The 13,576-nt window shown below is 42.7% G+C and overlaps 2 protein-coding genes across 2 annotated transcripts in view; both read right to left on the minus strand.

The window, feature by feature from the left end:
- Positions 1–4,375: 4,375 nt before the first annotated feature.
- On the minus strand, positions 4,376–7,824 carry BRK1 (BRICK1 subunit of SCAR/WAVE actin nucleating complex). The gene is made up of 3 exons (XM_044451536.1): positions 7,636–7,824; positions 7,455–7,537; positions 4,376–5,057 (listed from the first exon to the last, which is right to left on the minus strand). The coding sequence occupies exons 1-3, from the start codon at positions 7,751–7,753 to the stop codon at positions 5,031–5,033; spliced, it is 228 nt and encodes a 75-aa protein (XP_044307471.1). The 5' UTR covers positions 7,754–7,824; the 3' UTR covers positions 4,376–5,030.
- Positions 7,825–8,890: 1,066 nt separating this feature from the next.
- Positions 8,891–13,576, minus strand: part of FANCD2 (FA complementation group D2) — a 65,773-nt gene continuing 61,087 nt past the window's right edge. The window contains exons 43-44 of the mRNA XM_044451315.1: positions 11,611–11,709; positions 8,891–10,076 (exon numbers count right to left, since the gene is read on the minus strand). Coding sequence (XP_044307250.1) covers positions 10,002–10,076; positions 11,611–11,709 — 174 coding nt within the window. The 3' untranslated portion in view covers positions 8,891–10,001. The remainder of the gene's footprint in view (positions 10,077–11,610; positions 11,710–13,576) is intronic.

Genomic DNA, 13,576 nt, shown 5'->3' on the forward strand with positions numbered 1-13,576 from the left:
TAAGGTCCACGGCCAATAAGGCAACATATCTAGGGTGAGTTGAAGTGGTTTTTTTTGTGTTGATTTTTTTATTAAAAATGTTGGAATACTCTCTCAAGAAACGGAAACCTAGACGTTGAGCTTTACTATGAGTGAAGCTAAGAATGAATATCAACCAAAGCCTGCTGTCACCTTTCAGCAGCCATATATCCTCCACCAGCTGCTATGAAGGGTCCTCCCTCTAGACTAGACATGCGCCTAATTTCAAAGCCTTATCAGTTCTGACCTCTGACAAGGGTGATTTGGTAGGGGGAGAGAAATGGGGACTGATAGATTACCGTCAAGGGAATGTGGTCCCTGACAGGAAAAAGTTCCCCCTCCATCATCCAGCCTGTAATGCTACTATTAATTTTTACACTCCTGTGGGATGACCTTTGCTGGGAAAAAGACTGGGACTGCAACCTTGTTGGTCCTCCTGAGCCTCTCAGTATGTTTTGATACCATCAACCATGGTATCCTTTTGGACAGGTTGGTCAAGTTGGGAGTAGGAGGCACTGCATTGCAGTGGTTCTGCTCCTACTTGACCGGCCATGTCCAGAAGGTGATGCTGGGTGATTATTGCTCTGTGCCATGGCATTTATGGGGTTCAACATCTACATGAAACCATTGGGAGAGGACATCAGGAGGTGTTGGGTGAATTGTTATTGGTGTACTCAGCTCTACCTTCCCTTTTCATCTGACACAGGTGTGGCAGTAATGTTCTGAATCAGAACCAGATTCAAGGCCAGAGCCTTGGAGTGGATGATAGCCAGTAAACTGAAACTTAATCCAGACAAGATGGAGATACTGTTGGTGGAGGGATTGCCTGCTGATATGGATGACATCTTGCCTGTACTGGATGTGGTTGCTCTTCCTCTAAGGACAGGGTTCATAGCTTGGGGTGCACCTGGACCCTGATTTATTGTTGGAATTCCAGGTGGATTCAGTGACCAGGAGCCCCTTCTGTCAACTAAGGCTGACATGTCAGCTGTGGCCCTATCTGGACAGGCAGGACCTGGCAATAGTTATTCACACACTGGTAACCTCTCACCTGGATTATTCCAATGCTTTATGTAGGGCTTCCCTTGAAGATGGTCCAGAAACTTCAATTGGTCCAGAATATGGCAGCCAGACTGCAGATGAGGACTGCCAGATATGGCCATATAAACCCAGTCCTCTACCACTTTCACTGGTTACCAGTTTTGGTCTGGGCCCAATTCAAGGTGTTAACACTAGTGTTTAAAGCCCTGAACAGCTTGGGGCCATGGTAGCTAAAGGAGCACCTGTTCCCATAAGAACCTACCTGGCACCTTAGAACTGCATCTGAGGCCCTTCTGAAGGAACCTCCTCAAGAAATTAGGGTGGCAACAAGAATGGCCTTTTTGGGAGTACCCCCCACAACTCTGAAATGAACTCCCCAGATAAATTTGCCTGGGTCCCTCTTTATAATATATTCTATATTAAAATACCGTTAAAACCAGATTAACAAAACACTGCTCTATTTATGCATAGATTCTGTTAAGAGGTGATAGGGTTAACTTTTGTGATAGGGTAAACAAACAAAAAAACCTTTTTATTGTTATTTAAGTGTCTAGTATTGTATTTTTAATATAATTTTTTACACATTTGTATTGTCTGTAACCTGCCCAGGGAGCCATGTGGCTAATGAAGTGGGCTAAAAATCAAATAATAAAATAAATATCAAATAACAAAAAACTGGAGGAACATTGCACCTCTCACACCAAAATCTGGGTTTAGCTCTTTCATTTTCCTTGCTGCACATTTACCATTAAACTAAGCCAGGTAGCCATGGTAAGTTTCCTTGTACTGCCTAGTTAGTTGAAGTACACATAAATCAGGTATGGGCAGCTTCTGACCCTTGGTAAGTTTCAAACTACAACTTCCATCATCCACAATCAGCACAGCCAATGGTGAGGGATGAGAGATTTTAGGTCAAAATATCTGGCGTGCCAACAATTGCTACTGAAATATCCATCTGTTTCAAAGCGAAATGCAACCAACTGTGACAGTGAAACTAAAGGTAACCATACTGGAAGGGAGGTGAACTCTGTTGACTATACGAATGCTTCTCAGCATAGGCACATTTCTTTGAGTTGCTAAAATTAGTGCATTAACTGTTTTCTGTACCTTCATTAAGCCATGTAAGGGAAATACATGTTTAGAACCAATGGTGAAAATGAAAGGAAAGCAGGTTTCCTTCCATTATAAGAAACTTCCTCACTGTGAGATCTGTTCAGCAGTGGAACACATTGATTTGGGAGGTGGTGGGTTCCCCTTTGCTGGAAGTATTTAAGCAGAAGCTAGATGGCCATCTGTCAGAGACGCTGTAGGATATACATTGAGCAGGATGTTGGACTAGATCAGGAGTTGGCAACCTTTAACACTCAGAGTCATTTGGACCCGTTTCCCACACAAAAGAAAACACGGGGAGCCGCAAAATCCTTTTGACATCTAAAATGAAGATAACACTGCACATATCATTTATTACCTTGATGCTATGTATATCTTCATTATGATTTAGCTGCAGCTCTTGTTCAGTCACCAAAAACTGTTATTTTTAATCTTACATTATAAACTAGTAGGACTCCTTTCATATATTTTGAATAGGAGAACAGCTTTCTGAAGAGTCAAAGTCAGTGCTAAAGGGCTGCATGCATTAAACAACAAACCCCGTAAGTTCGTCAGCAGTAAAAGCAGATGAATCTACCCGCGTATCATTAAACATTTCGTTTTCTTCAGAAACTGTTCTTCCATTTATCCATGGTTGGCCTATGGGGGGGCGGGGGGGGGTCTCAGTAAATCGGGCGCTGGTCCGCAGATCAGATATAGGTGTGTTTAGTGACTGATTAGCAGAAAACAGTCAAGTGCTGTGAATTGTGACAGGTCCCAAGTGCAGCTTTTAACATTCGGATGAAGGAGATTACATTGGGACAAAGAGAATCTTTTCAGTAGGGTTTTGTGTAACTTGAGAGCCTGCAGGAAGCCTGTTTAGCAGAGAAATGTAGTGATTTACTTAACTAGCTGATTCACTTAACTAGCTAGCCCTGAGTTCCTGAGTGGAGCTTGGAGCAGATCAGCGGCTGTGCCGGCGCGTGTTTTGAGCGACGGAGCCGCAGCAGAGGGTTCAAGAGCCACGTGCGGCTCCAGAGCCGCGGGTTGCCAATCCCTGGACTAGATGATCTATAATGCCCTTTCCAACAATAGCCTTGTTTCTACACAATATTGTCTTTAAATTTTGACAAGCATTCCAAATAAAATGTATGCATAATATAGTCACATCACTTTAATTTCCCCCTTAAATATTTCAGGTCAAATACTTAATCTAGTGGGACAAAAATGCAGCACTGTTTTATTTTTATTATTTACTAACTACAAATAAAACAAACATAAGACATTAGATTTCTCTAGAAACAGAGTTGGGCAACTTGTAGCCCTCCAGATACTTTGACCTGTGTCTCCCATCCGCTCTAACCAGTGTAACGAATAGTTGGGAATTATAGGCCAAAACTTGTGAAGAGCTACAAGTTCCCCACCCTGCTTTAGAGGATCAGAACACTTTTTTGATGCAAGTGACCCTAACATGCATTGGAAAACTTTCTAATACAAACAAAAAATTTCTATGCAAACAATCCTACGCAATTCAACCTAACTGGCGTTAGAAAATTTTCCAATTCAGTTTTCCAGAAAAACTGCATTACTTAGCAGAATCTTTTGCATGTTCTGCTCAGGAATAGCTCTGTGTTCCTCAAGGCCTACTCCCATATAAGTAGGTATAAGATTGCAGCCTTAATTTTCGTAAGTTTCCATTAGACTAGAATGGAGTAATTGTTAGCTGACCAGAATTGGAGGTATTTTAACTCTTTGGTAAACTAAGCTCAGCGTAGTCCTTCATTGTGCAGCTGGAGGTTAAACAATCCCCAAATTTAAGCTCTAGGGGTGGTAGCCAGGCACTGCCTCATAACCTGCAGTGCATGCATATGAGATTAATCACATGGCAACAGTAGGAGGACTTCAATGAAATCCTAAGGCAGGGCAACAGGAAGTCCTTTATCTTGCACATCCCTAAGATTAAGGAAAGTGTTCTTTCGTTATATGAAAGCCTGCTCCGGTTCTATCCAATTATTTGTAGGCCTTTTGTTACCTGCAGATGCTCGCCAGAGGCCTGCAAAGTTTTTAGGTGCTACGAGAAAAAGAGTACTTCTAGAAAAACCGTAAGAGGTAGTCATGTATTAGAGAACTACAGCCATCAACCAAGGACTCTTGCACACATCATTAATGAGGAAATCTCTCTTCCACAGGTATACTTCAAACTTTGGCGGCAGGCTGTCCAGACATGTTAAACAGAGGTGGTTTTATTGTTGAAACACAAATGGAAAAGACACCCCAAGTTACATCAGAGAATACAAAATACTTAGAAAACTGAGCCATTTCTCCCTTGGCACATGATCTTCTTCCCACCCCTCTTCCCACATACACACTGCACATTTATTCCATTGGGCATATGCAGCAAAATGGTTCACTTGATACCTTCCAGCAACACAAGCTAGCCACATGCTGCTGATTATGTATACTGAAACTGCCGCTAGAGCTGCCCAGCACGCACAGTCCCAACATCCTGATTCCTTTATATCCTTTAAAAAAATAAAAATGAAATTGTGTTCCTAGAAACTAAGATTTGGTTCCATACAGATTCTGCTGGTGCAAAGCAAGAGGGCTTTGCAAGCAAATGGGGGCAACAGGGCATGAACAGCATGAATATACTTGTATAAAACCACATAATTAAACATGCTTGTGTACAATTGAGCAGTTTCAGCTGGAATCACCCAGGCAAAGTCACAGGCTCCAAATGGGGGATGCAGCTTCTCAAAGGGCAAAAACAAGCATAACTCTCATCCATATCAAGAAATGAAGAAACTTGATGTTTGATCGTCAGCTTTGTATGCAGCTGCACTTTGTTTTCCATGCTGGTTTCCCACCAGCTTCCAGCACACCTATGTCAGCGTTTCACCTTTTGTTACCTGCCAAGAAAAAGAGAGTTTGCTTACCTTGGAATACAGTTTCTTGAAAGGGAAAGAGGAAGAGGAGACCTCATGTCTATGAACATTTAAGGAAAGATATTTGCATGGGTTACTTGGGAAAACAAAATATCATCATATGCAGGTCCCACGGCTAGATTTGCATTAAGGTCTCTCAGTGGAAGGAAAGTGTAACCATTTCCCAAGGACACTTTCTCTGGTCCAGTATCCAGTGGGAAGCATGAAATGCTGATGATCTAAGAGACATGGACAAAACTAGGTCTGTGAACATTTCCAAGGAAATGAATATGGGAATAAGGATGTAGCCACAAAGAATTAGGTAAAACTGTTTAGAGGATGCTACTGGACAGATCTTATTACAAGAATCCAAATGGCCGCTAACTCTATGAATTTGCCTACAGTTACAATCCTATGCACACTTCCCAAGGAGCAACTCCCATTCAACACAATAGGGACTTTGTGGACTACACAACTTTTGAATAGCAATTTGTGGAATTCAGCTGCAAACTATTCAGTCCAAGGAGGTAACTGCTGCTATAATTCTGTTGCTGGCCAAAGCAGTGAGTGTCTGTTTGCTGTCAGCTGCTGCTTCTTCCACATGCAAGCACCACAGTCAGGATAGTCCATTTAATACACCACCCCTTTATACCAGCAAAGGGAAACTTGTGGCCCTCCAGATGTTTTTACCTACAACTTGCAACACTGGCTATGCAGGGTAGGGCTGATGGACAAAAGATCCAGCAGGCCACAAATTTCCCAAAGTTACTACTTTAAAGCATCACAGAACCTTCTAGGAAAGGAACATCCCCATACACCTAAATACTGCAATGCATTCTGCATGGCTGCTTGTGGAGCCATGCTGGCAGCTTCAACTACTGAAGAATGCAACTGACAGGTTCCTATGAGACGAATACACAGTGGCTCTTACAAGCATGGGTTACACTAGGGCTTTCACATCTGAACAGACTGACTCATCTTCCAAGGATAATTTCAGGAACTGGTTTCAATTCTCTACTACAAAACAATGGGCTGGACATGATTCATGGAAGGGGTAGTCAGGCCTGGAGCTTACAAAATTGACTTTGGTTTTCTCTAGAACCTGAGCTCCACCAACCAAGACTAGATGCAAAACAGTGGCTCAGGAAGGTGAACCTAGGTTATTAATACATTGCATTTAAACCTCACCTTGTTCCTGTTGTGAGGAAGACACAACTTGCATAGCTCCATTTTATCACAACAACCCTGTGTGGTAGATTAGGATGAGCGTGTATGATTGGCTCAAAGTGGAATAGAGACTAGAACATGGACTGGTGACTTGAGAGATCCAACACTCTCACCGGTGTTGTCTGTCAGGGCTAGGAGCTAAGGTTAAACCAACAAAGTTCTTGGGAATAATTTAATCTGATTACTGTTAACGTTTGTAATGGGTAGGCAATATATTTTAATACACATACTAACTGGCTCTAAAAGGATGTAGGACACTCTTTCTGTAACCCAAAATGCTTCAAGGCCCTAATACAAACTACTAGAAATATCCATTCTGTGGTGGCACAGCCTAAATCCAATACATCCCATGACTTTCCAGTACAGTTTCTCTTCCTCAGCTAATTAGGAAAAAGCTCACCTACCTGGTTGTGAAAACCTGCAAGGGGTATAATGATGAAAATCCTGACTAATCTAAGAGAATGGGAAATCTGTTATTACTTTTAGAAGGATCTGATCAAACCTATAAACACTGTAGAGGAGAAATAAAGAGGAAAATGGTCTACTGGGTGGCAAGGGAATTTGAGCTGAGGTGTCTGTTCTGTAAGTATGCCCATCATCTTAAAGAAATGCCAAACCAAAGTGGGAGAGTTCATATTCTCCAGGAATACAGTTTGCAGCATTAGGACAGGGGTACTGATACGGGGTATGGTGTGCCCATGTAGAGAAAAATAAAAAACCTAACATCCTGCAGTCTGTTTTCTGGGCCAGAACATACTTTGCCACATTAATCAGGCTCTAGTCAGTGAAAACTTGCCACAACTTATATATTCATTTAAAAGGATGCCTTATCCTCGACATACTAGCTTTCCATGCACATGGAACTTTTAAAAAAGTGCATGCGTGTGTTGAGACTAGATGAAGGGGGGCTATTCAAACACGCAATAGCTCCGCGGAGCCGAAAGCCATGCCACCTAAGCTTGACCAGTTCACTCCTCTCAATCTAAAGGTGCAAGAACCGGGCGTAGAACCGGGCAGAGCCAGGCTGGAGCTGCCGCGCCAGCAAAGAGCATTGGGGGCGTGGGGCAGGAAGGGCGGATGGTGGCCTTCGATGGTTCCCCCCGCCCCAGCTGCAGCACCTCCTCTGCGGGGATGCCGACAAGGGAGAAGCCTCACCCGGGCCTCGATGTATTCGATGCGCCTCTCCAGCGCCGTCAGCTTCTCATTGAGCGTGGCCAGGCGGGAGCGGCAGGACATATCTGCGAGGAGAGAGGAGGGGAAAGAGGTGAAGGGCCAGGGGACCCGAAGCCACCCCTCCCGCCCGGATATGGAGGAAGGAAGAAGGGCGCCGCCTTACCGAAGGAATTGAGGAAGTCGGCGATCTTCTTGATGGAGCTGGTGATCACTTCGATGTACTCGCGGTTGGCCCAGTCCTGGTGGATCTCGCGCTGCACCGGGTCCTCCTGCACCGACATGACGGCCAGCTGGGAGTGGACCCCCCCCACCAGTAACCCACCACGCCTGCGCACGCCGTCGTGCCACCCTTCGCTCAAAGCGAGAGCATCACGCATGCGCTCGTTTTTCCGTCCCTGTCCACGAGCCTGCGCAGCCCCGCCCCTCCGCCGCCTGCCAAGTGGGACTATTGGTTGCCCGGGCGGCGACGCCAACCGTAGGGGGGGGAGCGCGGACGCCACGCAGCGGGGGAGGGGTGTCCGTCTCCTCCTCCTCCTCGCGCGCGCTGGTGCGTCGCTTGCGGGGACGGTGATAGTCGCGTTGCAGTGTGAACCTATCTAAGATTGTTGGTCGCTGTAGGACTGTTTTTCCAGTGTGTACGTGTTTATAGGATTGCGACCTTAAAGACGGCCATTTGGAAATGTACTTGCATTTGGCATAAAATGTGTTTGGCATTTGTAAGACTGGAGAAACGAAATGCGAAATGATACTGTTTCTGTGAATTGACGGTGGATGCGCTGAGTGGGGAGGTAAATTAATGGGGTGGGGGGCAGAAGAGGTTAGGTTTTCCAAACGTATGCTTTCTCTCTTGTCTCCCCTCTGTGCTGTTAGGGTGGTATGAAAGATGTGACACGGAATGCTCTTTTGCATATTAAACTACATGACCTCGAGCATTTTTTAAAAGCAGAAGGAAGAAAAAAGCAGCGGAAGGAAGGCCACATAAGAATAATAGAATAGTAGATTTGGAGGGGGCTATGAAAGCCATCAGGTCCAACCCTCTGCAGGTGCAGGACACCAATTTACACCATCCCACTCAGGTGGCTGTCCAGATTCTTTTTGAGATGGGCCAAGTCCATAAAGGAAACCACAGCCTTGAATTTAGAAGAGCTAAGCAGGGATTCATGGATATTTTGGAGGGCTTTCATTCACAGTGTTACCATAAAAGACTTGTAGCACATAAAAATAACACATTTTTTCAAGTGTTTAGATGCTATGCAACTCAGTTGGTACAATAATACAATATTTTAATGCTGCATACTACAGTAGCCTTGAATGTGTATGGGGATGGGTGAGAAAGGAATAGAAAAAAATACTGAGGATGCACTAAACTTACCCATCTAGAACTGTATAGATTTGAGAGTGCACACAACAATGGTAGAGTTTTCCTCTTTATTTAATACATTTGTGAAAAACCCAAAGGTGTTAATATATTCACATGGCACAAAAATCCCAATCTACAACACACTATTTGTGCAAACTAGTACTGAACTCTGGTAATGAAAAGTAGGTATAAATGAACATTTTAGCTCATGTTTCCAAATAAATGGTTTGTGGAGAATATATTAAAGCAGGGTAATTTTTCTTAAAAGTGCATACATACAAAGATGATAATCCAAGATGGATTTGGACATAGCATTGATTTCAAGAAACAAACACACAAGCATGCTTTGGACTGTGCTCAAAAAGTAAGTAAAAGTGCCATTGATTGAAATCGAAGGAGCCTGTGTTAGGGGCTGAAATCAGAAATTAAGCTTATTCTGAGAGCCATTCTTGCAATCCTACCAAAACTGGATACATGAAAAAATGCTTTATTTAACAATCCTAGAGTACACTTGCTCAACACTTCCAACACCACCTTAACTTGAAGCTTGCTTTTAGACTTTAAATAAAATCCAGTTAGCAAACCATGCACTTAAAAGATACATACACTGTTTGAGATGTCAAGCAGGTATACACAGTAGATTCTCAACAGTCATGTTATGGTGTTTTTCTGCAGTCAACAAATGGCCAATGTAACATCATTCCCTAGTAAAGAACAGTGCCATAGGAATTCCTAAATGTTGGCTGGGCTTCAGGCAAAACCTTTTCTGTTAAAGATAATTAAAGGGCAAAAAGTTAATTGCAATGCCATACCCCAGATCTCCTAAAATAACTTATTGTCTAATCTTTTTTAAAAAAACTTTTTGCCCTTTTTAGAAAACATGGAAAAGGGTTAGGGAAGAAGATATATGATGCAGAAAATGGGAGACGGATTTTGAAACAAAAGCAGGCGGATGGTTAATGTTGTGGTTTTCATGATGAAAATCACTGCAGAGATGGGGAGTCTGGTATTTGAAGACAACCAAACATACTTTCTAAAGTTCAGGCTGTAATTCACCCTACTTTAGCACTTCCTGGACATGAATAAACTCATTGGGGCACAATACCTTCACACTATCATCCTGCTTCATTTTACAAGTTCACAAAGAGTTAAGTGATACATAGTCCATTCTAATCAGAGTCGTCTTCCTCACTGTCTTGAGGATCCATTTTATTTTCACTCTCTGAATCTTCTACCTCTTCCTCCTGGGGAAAATATATATTGTTTAAGCATTATATATTGGGGAATGAAGAATATATGCACCAGCCAGTATGATCAACGTAAGCCACTGTGGCTTAACCATGAATTATTAGAGGCTTGTTTTCCCCTCCAACAAGTTGCTTTCAGTTGATGACTACAGAAAGTAACTTGATTTGCATGATCAAAATATGCCACAGTGGCTTCTTTAAATCATAGAGCATTTTCATAATCACCACCCAGGTGCAGCCGCTTGTGTCATCCAAACCTGGGTGGCATGGTTTACTGGAGTGGGAAACTATACTCCAATAATCCATGGGTTGTTGTAGAGGGTTGTTTACCTCTCCAAAAAGCCATGCCACCTGGGTTTGGACAACATGATGAACTGCACCTGGGTGGTAACTATACAAATCATGCCTGGCATGCGCCATCATTCAAGTAAGTCACTGTACCTTATTTTGATTCTGCTAACCATGTCAATTTCTATAATCACTACCTGGACACAGCTTTCTGCAATATTCACATAGAAACTGGCTGGGCCATGCAGTTGACTTTAATTTCAATGGCAGCTGAAAAACATTTCAGCACTTTTTAAAATGATAAAAATCAGGGTTATAAAATATACCCTTTACAGTAGGCACCATTTTATAAGTGAATAAGTGTAGGTCTGGGATAGCTTCATCAGCCTGATATGGCACTGCCCATGTCAAAACCATACCTTTTAAAAAGAACAGTCAAACTAAAGGCATTGATGCCTATGCAGATTGGACTACTTTTCCAACCTTCCCAAGAAAACTGACTTTCTAAAGTAGGAAAAAGTTGGAACAGCACTGGAAAAACATGGGAGGATTACAGATGGATGACACATGGAACCTGAGTAAAATTTGAGTGCTACTTAGTATACATTGCTTAATGTTGCTTTTTAGGAGTCACAGATGAAGGTTTCCCTTCCTGTGAAAGGTTTGGCAAAATCTGAAGTGCTCATCAAGGTAGGAAGGTCACAATTCTTTCACAGAATAAGTTAGACACACAAATAAGAGAGGTAAGAAGTGTCAATGATCTAAGCAGTCACTGTTTTTCTCCCCCTATCCATCTGTTTACTGGGTCCTTTTCCAAATTAAAAGCAGTCAATAAGTGGTGCTCACAGTCAAAAAGTCCCAAACCCAGAGCAAGGCCATATGGGAGGCTTTGCTAGACAACAGGGCCAATAACTCTTTAAGCGCCGTTCTCAAGAGAGATGAGGTGGAAGAGCACACAATAGAGTAAGGTGGAACTTGTCTTTCTGAGGAGGGAATCACCTGACTGTCTACATGCATTAGCCTACCCCCACCTAGATGCCACACATTGCTTTGGGAAAAAGGAGTGAGAATAGAAAAGCGATACCTTGATTCTAGGTTGTTGTGTTCAGATGCAGTAAAGACATCTCACAATTTTGCATTTGCTGGGAAAATGGACTGATCATCTCAGTCATCACCAAAGTGCAAAGTATAACAGGTGCTTTAAAAACATCACCATACAGGTATTCTGCTTTTAGAAAAATACCTCCACAGGATCCTCTTTTGGGTTCAGAGAAATCTCTTGCTGTTCTTCCTCCTCCTCCATCTCGCTTGTTTGGGATGCCTGTGAGAGGATCTCCTCTCCCTAGAATGGATACAATAAACCTCAGAAATGGAACTCTGGGATTGTAATGAAACAGATACTCAGCAATCTGAAGAGTTGTTTACTGATCCCATTAGAAAGACCATCAGCACCAGTTCTGAATTTTAATCTGGCAGCATAGAAAAATGTGTCTTTTCAGCATGCGTGTGCAATTACTGAAACAGAAGTGCTGTTAGTAAGCAGCACTTACTAGTTAGTAACTGGCCAGTAAGCAGCACACAACCAGTTCAGTGGCATGCTATTTTATAGTTTTTATATGAGATTAATTTTTCATCTGACAATTACTGGCCAAAGGTTTCTGTATATGACTAATTTCCTTGACATTCTTGGTTTCAATACATTTATATCTGATCTGACTGATAAGGATTTATACTTGGTAAAATTAATTCCAGGCTCTGTTCTAAGCACATTCCTAACATGGCCTGACACCAGCTATGTTGTCTTCTGATTAGTTACCAGGCACAGTTCTAGGTGCCAGTCATGATCTTCACAACTGAATCCTGCATAGGTCACATCTCCCTCTCTAGGGATGGAGAAAGGATTCCAGCCTTGGAATCCCCATACCCATTTCTTGCAGAAACTTCTTTAAGGTTTGACATCAGAGAGGGAGGAAACAGGCAGATCAGTGGATGGAACTTGGGCATCTTGAAAGAAGTCTTCCTAGTCCCCTATCAGAAAATTTATACCAGTTCTGGAACTAGCCCTTTCTCTCCCATTACTTTCTTCCATAGGAACTCATCCATGTATTAAGATCATTTGCAGAGGACACCCTGACAACATCCAATATGGATTTAAGATCAGGAAAGGGCCTTTTTGGTGGTTGCATCTAGTGGTCTCAAACGCGCGGCCCACGGGCCAATTGCCGGGCCAGGCGGGGCACGGGGGAGGGCCCTGCGGCCTTCAAAGCGCCGGCGGCGCCCGGGCCGGCCTCCGGGAGCGACGTGGGATGAGCAGCCCACCTCCGCGGGGGTGGAATACTTAATGCGGCCCAGCCTCACCCGGACTCTACTTCCAGCGGCCCCCAGGTAAGGTGAGTTTGAGACCCCTGATCTAGCCTCTGGAACTCTGCATCTAGATAATCCTCTTCCTTTTAAGAAGAGTAAAGACCTTCCTTTACTGGCAGGAATCTTTTAATTTTAGCTCTCCTAAAATATAAACCTCTGATTTTAAAGCTATTTTACTTGCTTGCTCTGCCTGCTTTTTTGCCTATTGCTACTTATTGCTGATTTGCTCTTAATACATTTAATGTGTTGTAAATAAAATGTGTTTTGAACATTTTATTGGAAAGGCACGATTTAAATACCTTAAATATATAAGCAAGTTTTGGGCTGAATTCTACTGTAGACATATATAATAAGAATTGCTTACTAGTTAACTTGATTTAATTCCTCTGAAGGTAGTATTCAAATTGTCAGTAAATTACTTTCTGAAAGCCAGTATTGAAAAGTAATGTCCAGGAGTACAGATGCTCTTACAGTGTTTCCATGGAGATAATCTGAAACTATCTTTTTTCCTATATCAAAAGTTGAACGACAAAGAAAAAAGCTATATTCCCTGCAGCCTAATGAGACAAGAGGAACTCAAGTCATAGTGCTCATTTTGCATAAACAATTCAAACTTTGGCACTTCTTCACTGCTCAGAGATTGCTCGTGATATTCATCCAGCTTTTGAAAATGGCATCTATGCTTGTTTAAATATTATTTACTTGGGAATAACTCCCACTGAATTCAGTGAGACTTAATTATGCATCAACCTGCATGGGAATGGGCTGCTAGTTTTCAAGTCTCAGTGTCCATTAAGTATCATATTCAGCCAAGGAGGCCTTTATGGGACGCAAAGCAGTGCCTT

The sequence above is a fragment of the Varanus komodoensis genome, unplaced genomic scaffold (genome assembly GCF_004798865.1).
Source record: "Varanus komodoensis strain SLA01 unplaced genomic scaffold, ASM479886v1 scaffold6_2, whole genome shotgun sequence".
NCBI lineage: Eukaryota > Metazoa > Chordata > Lepidosauria > Squamata > Varanidae > Varanus > Varanus komodoensis.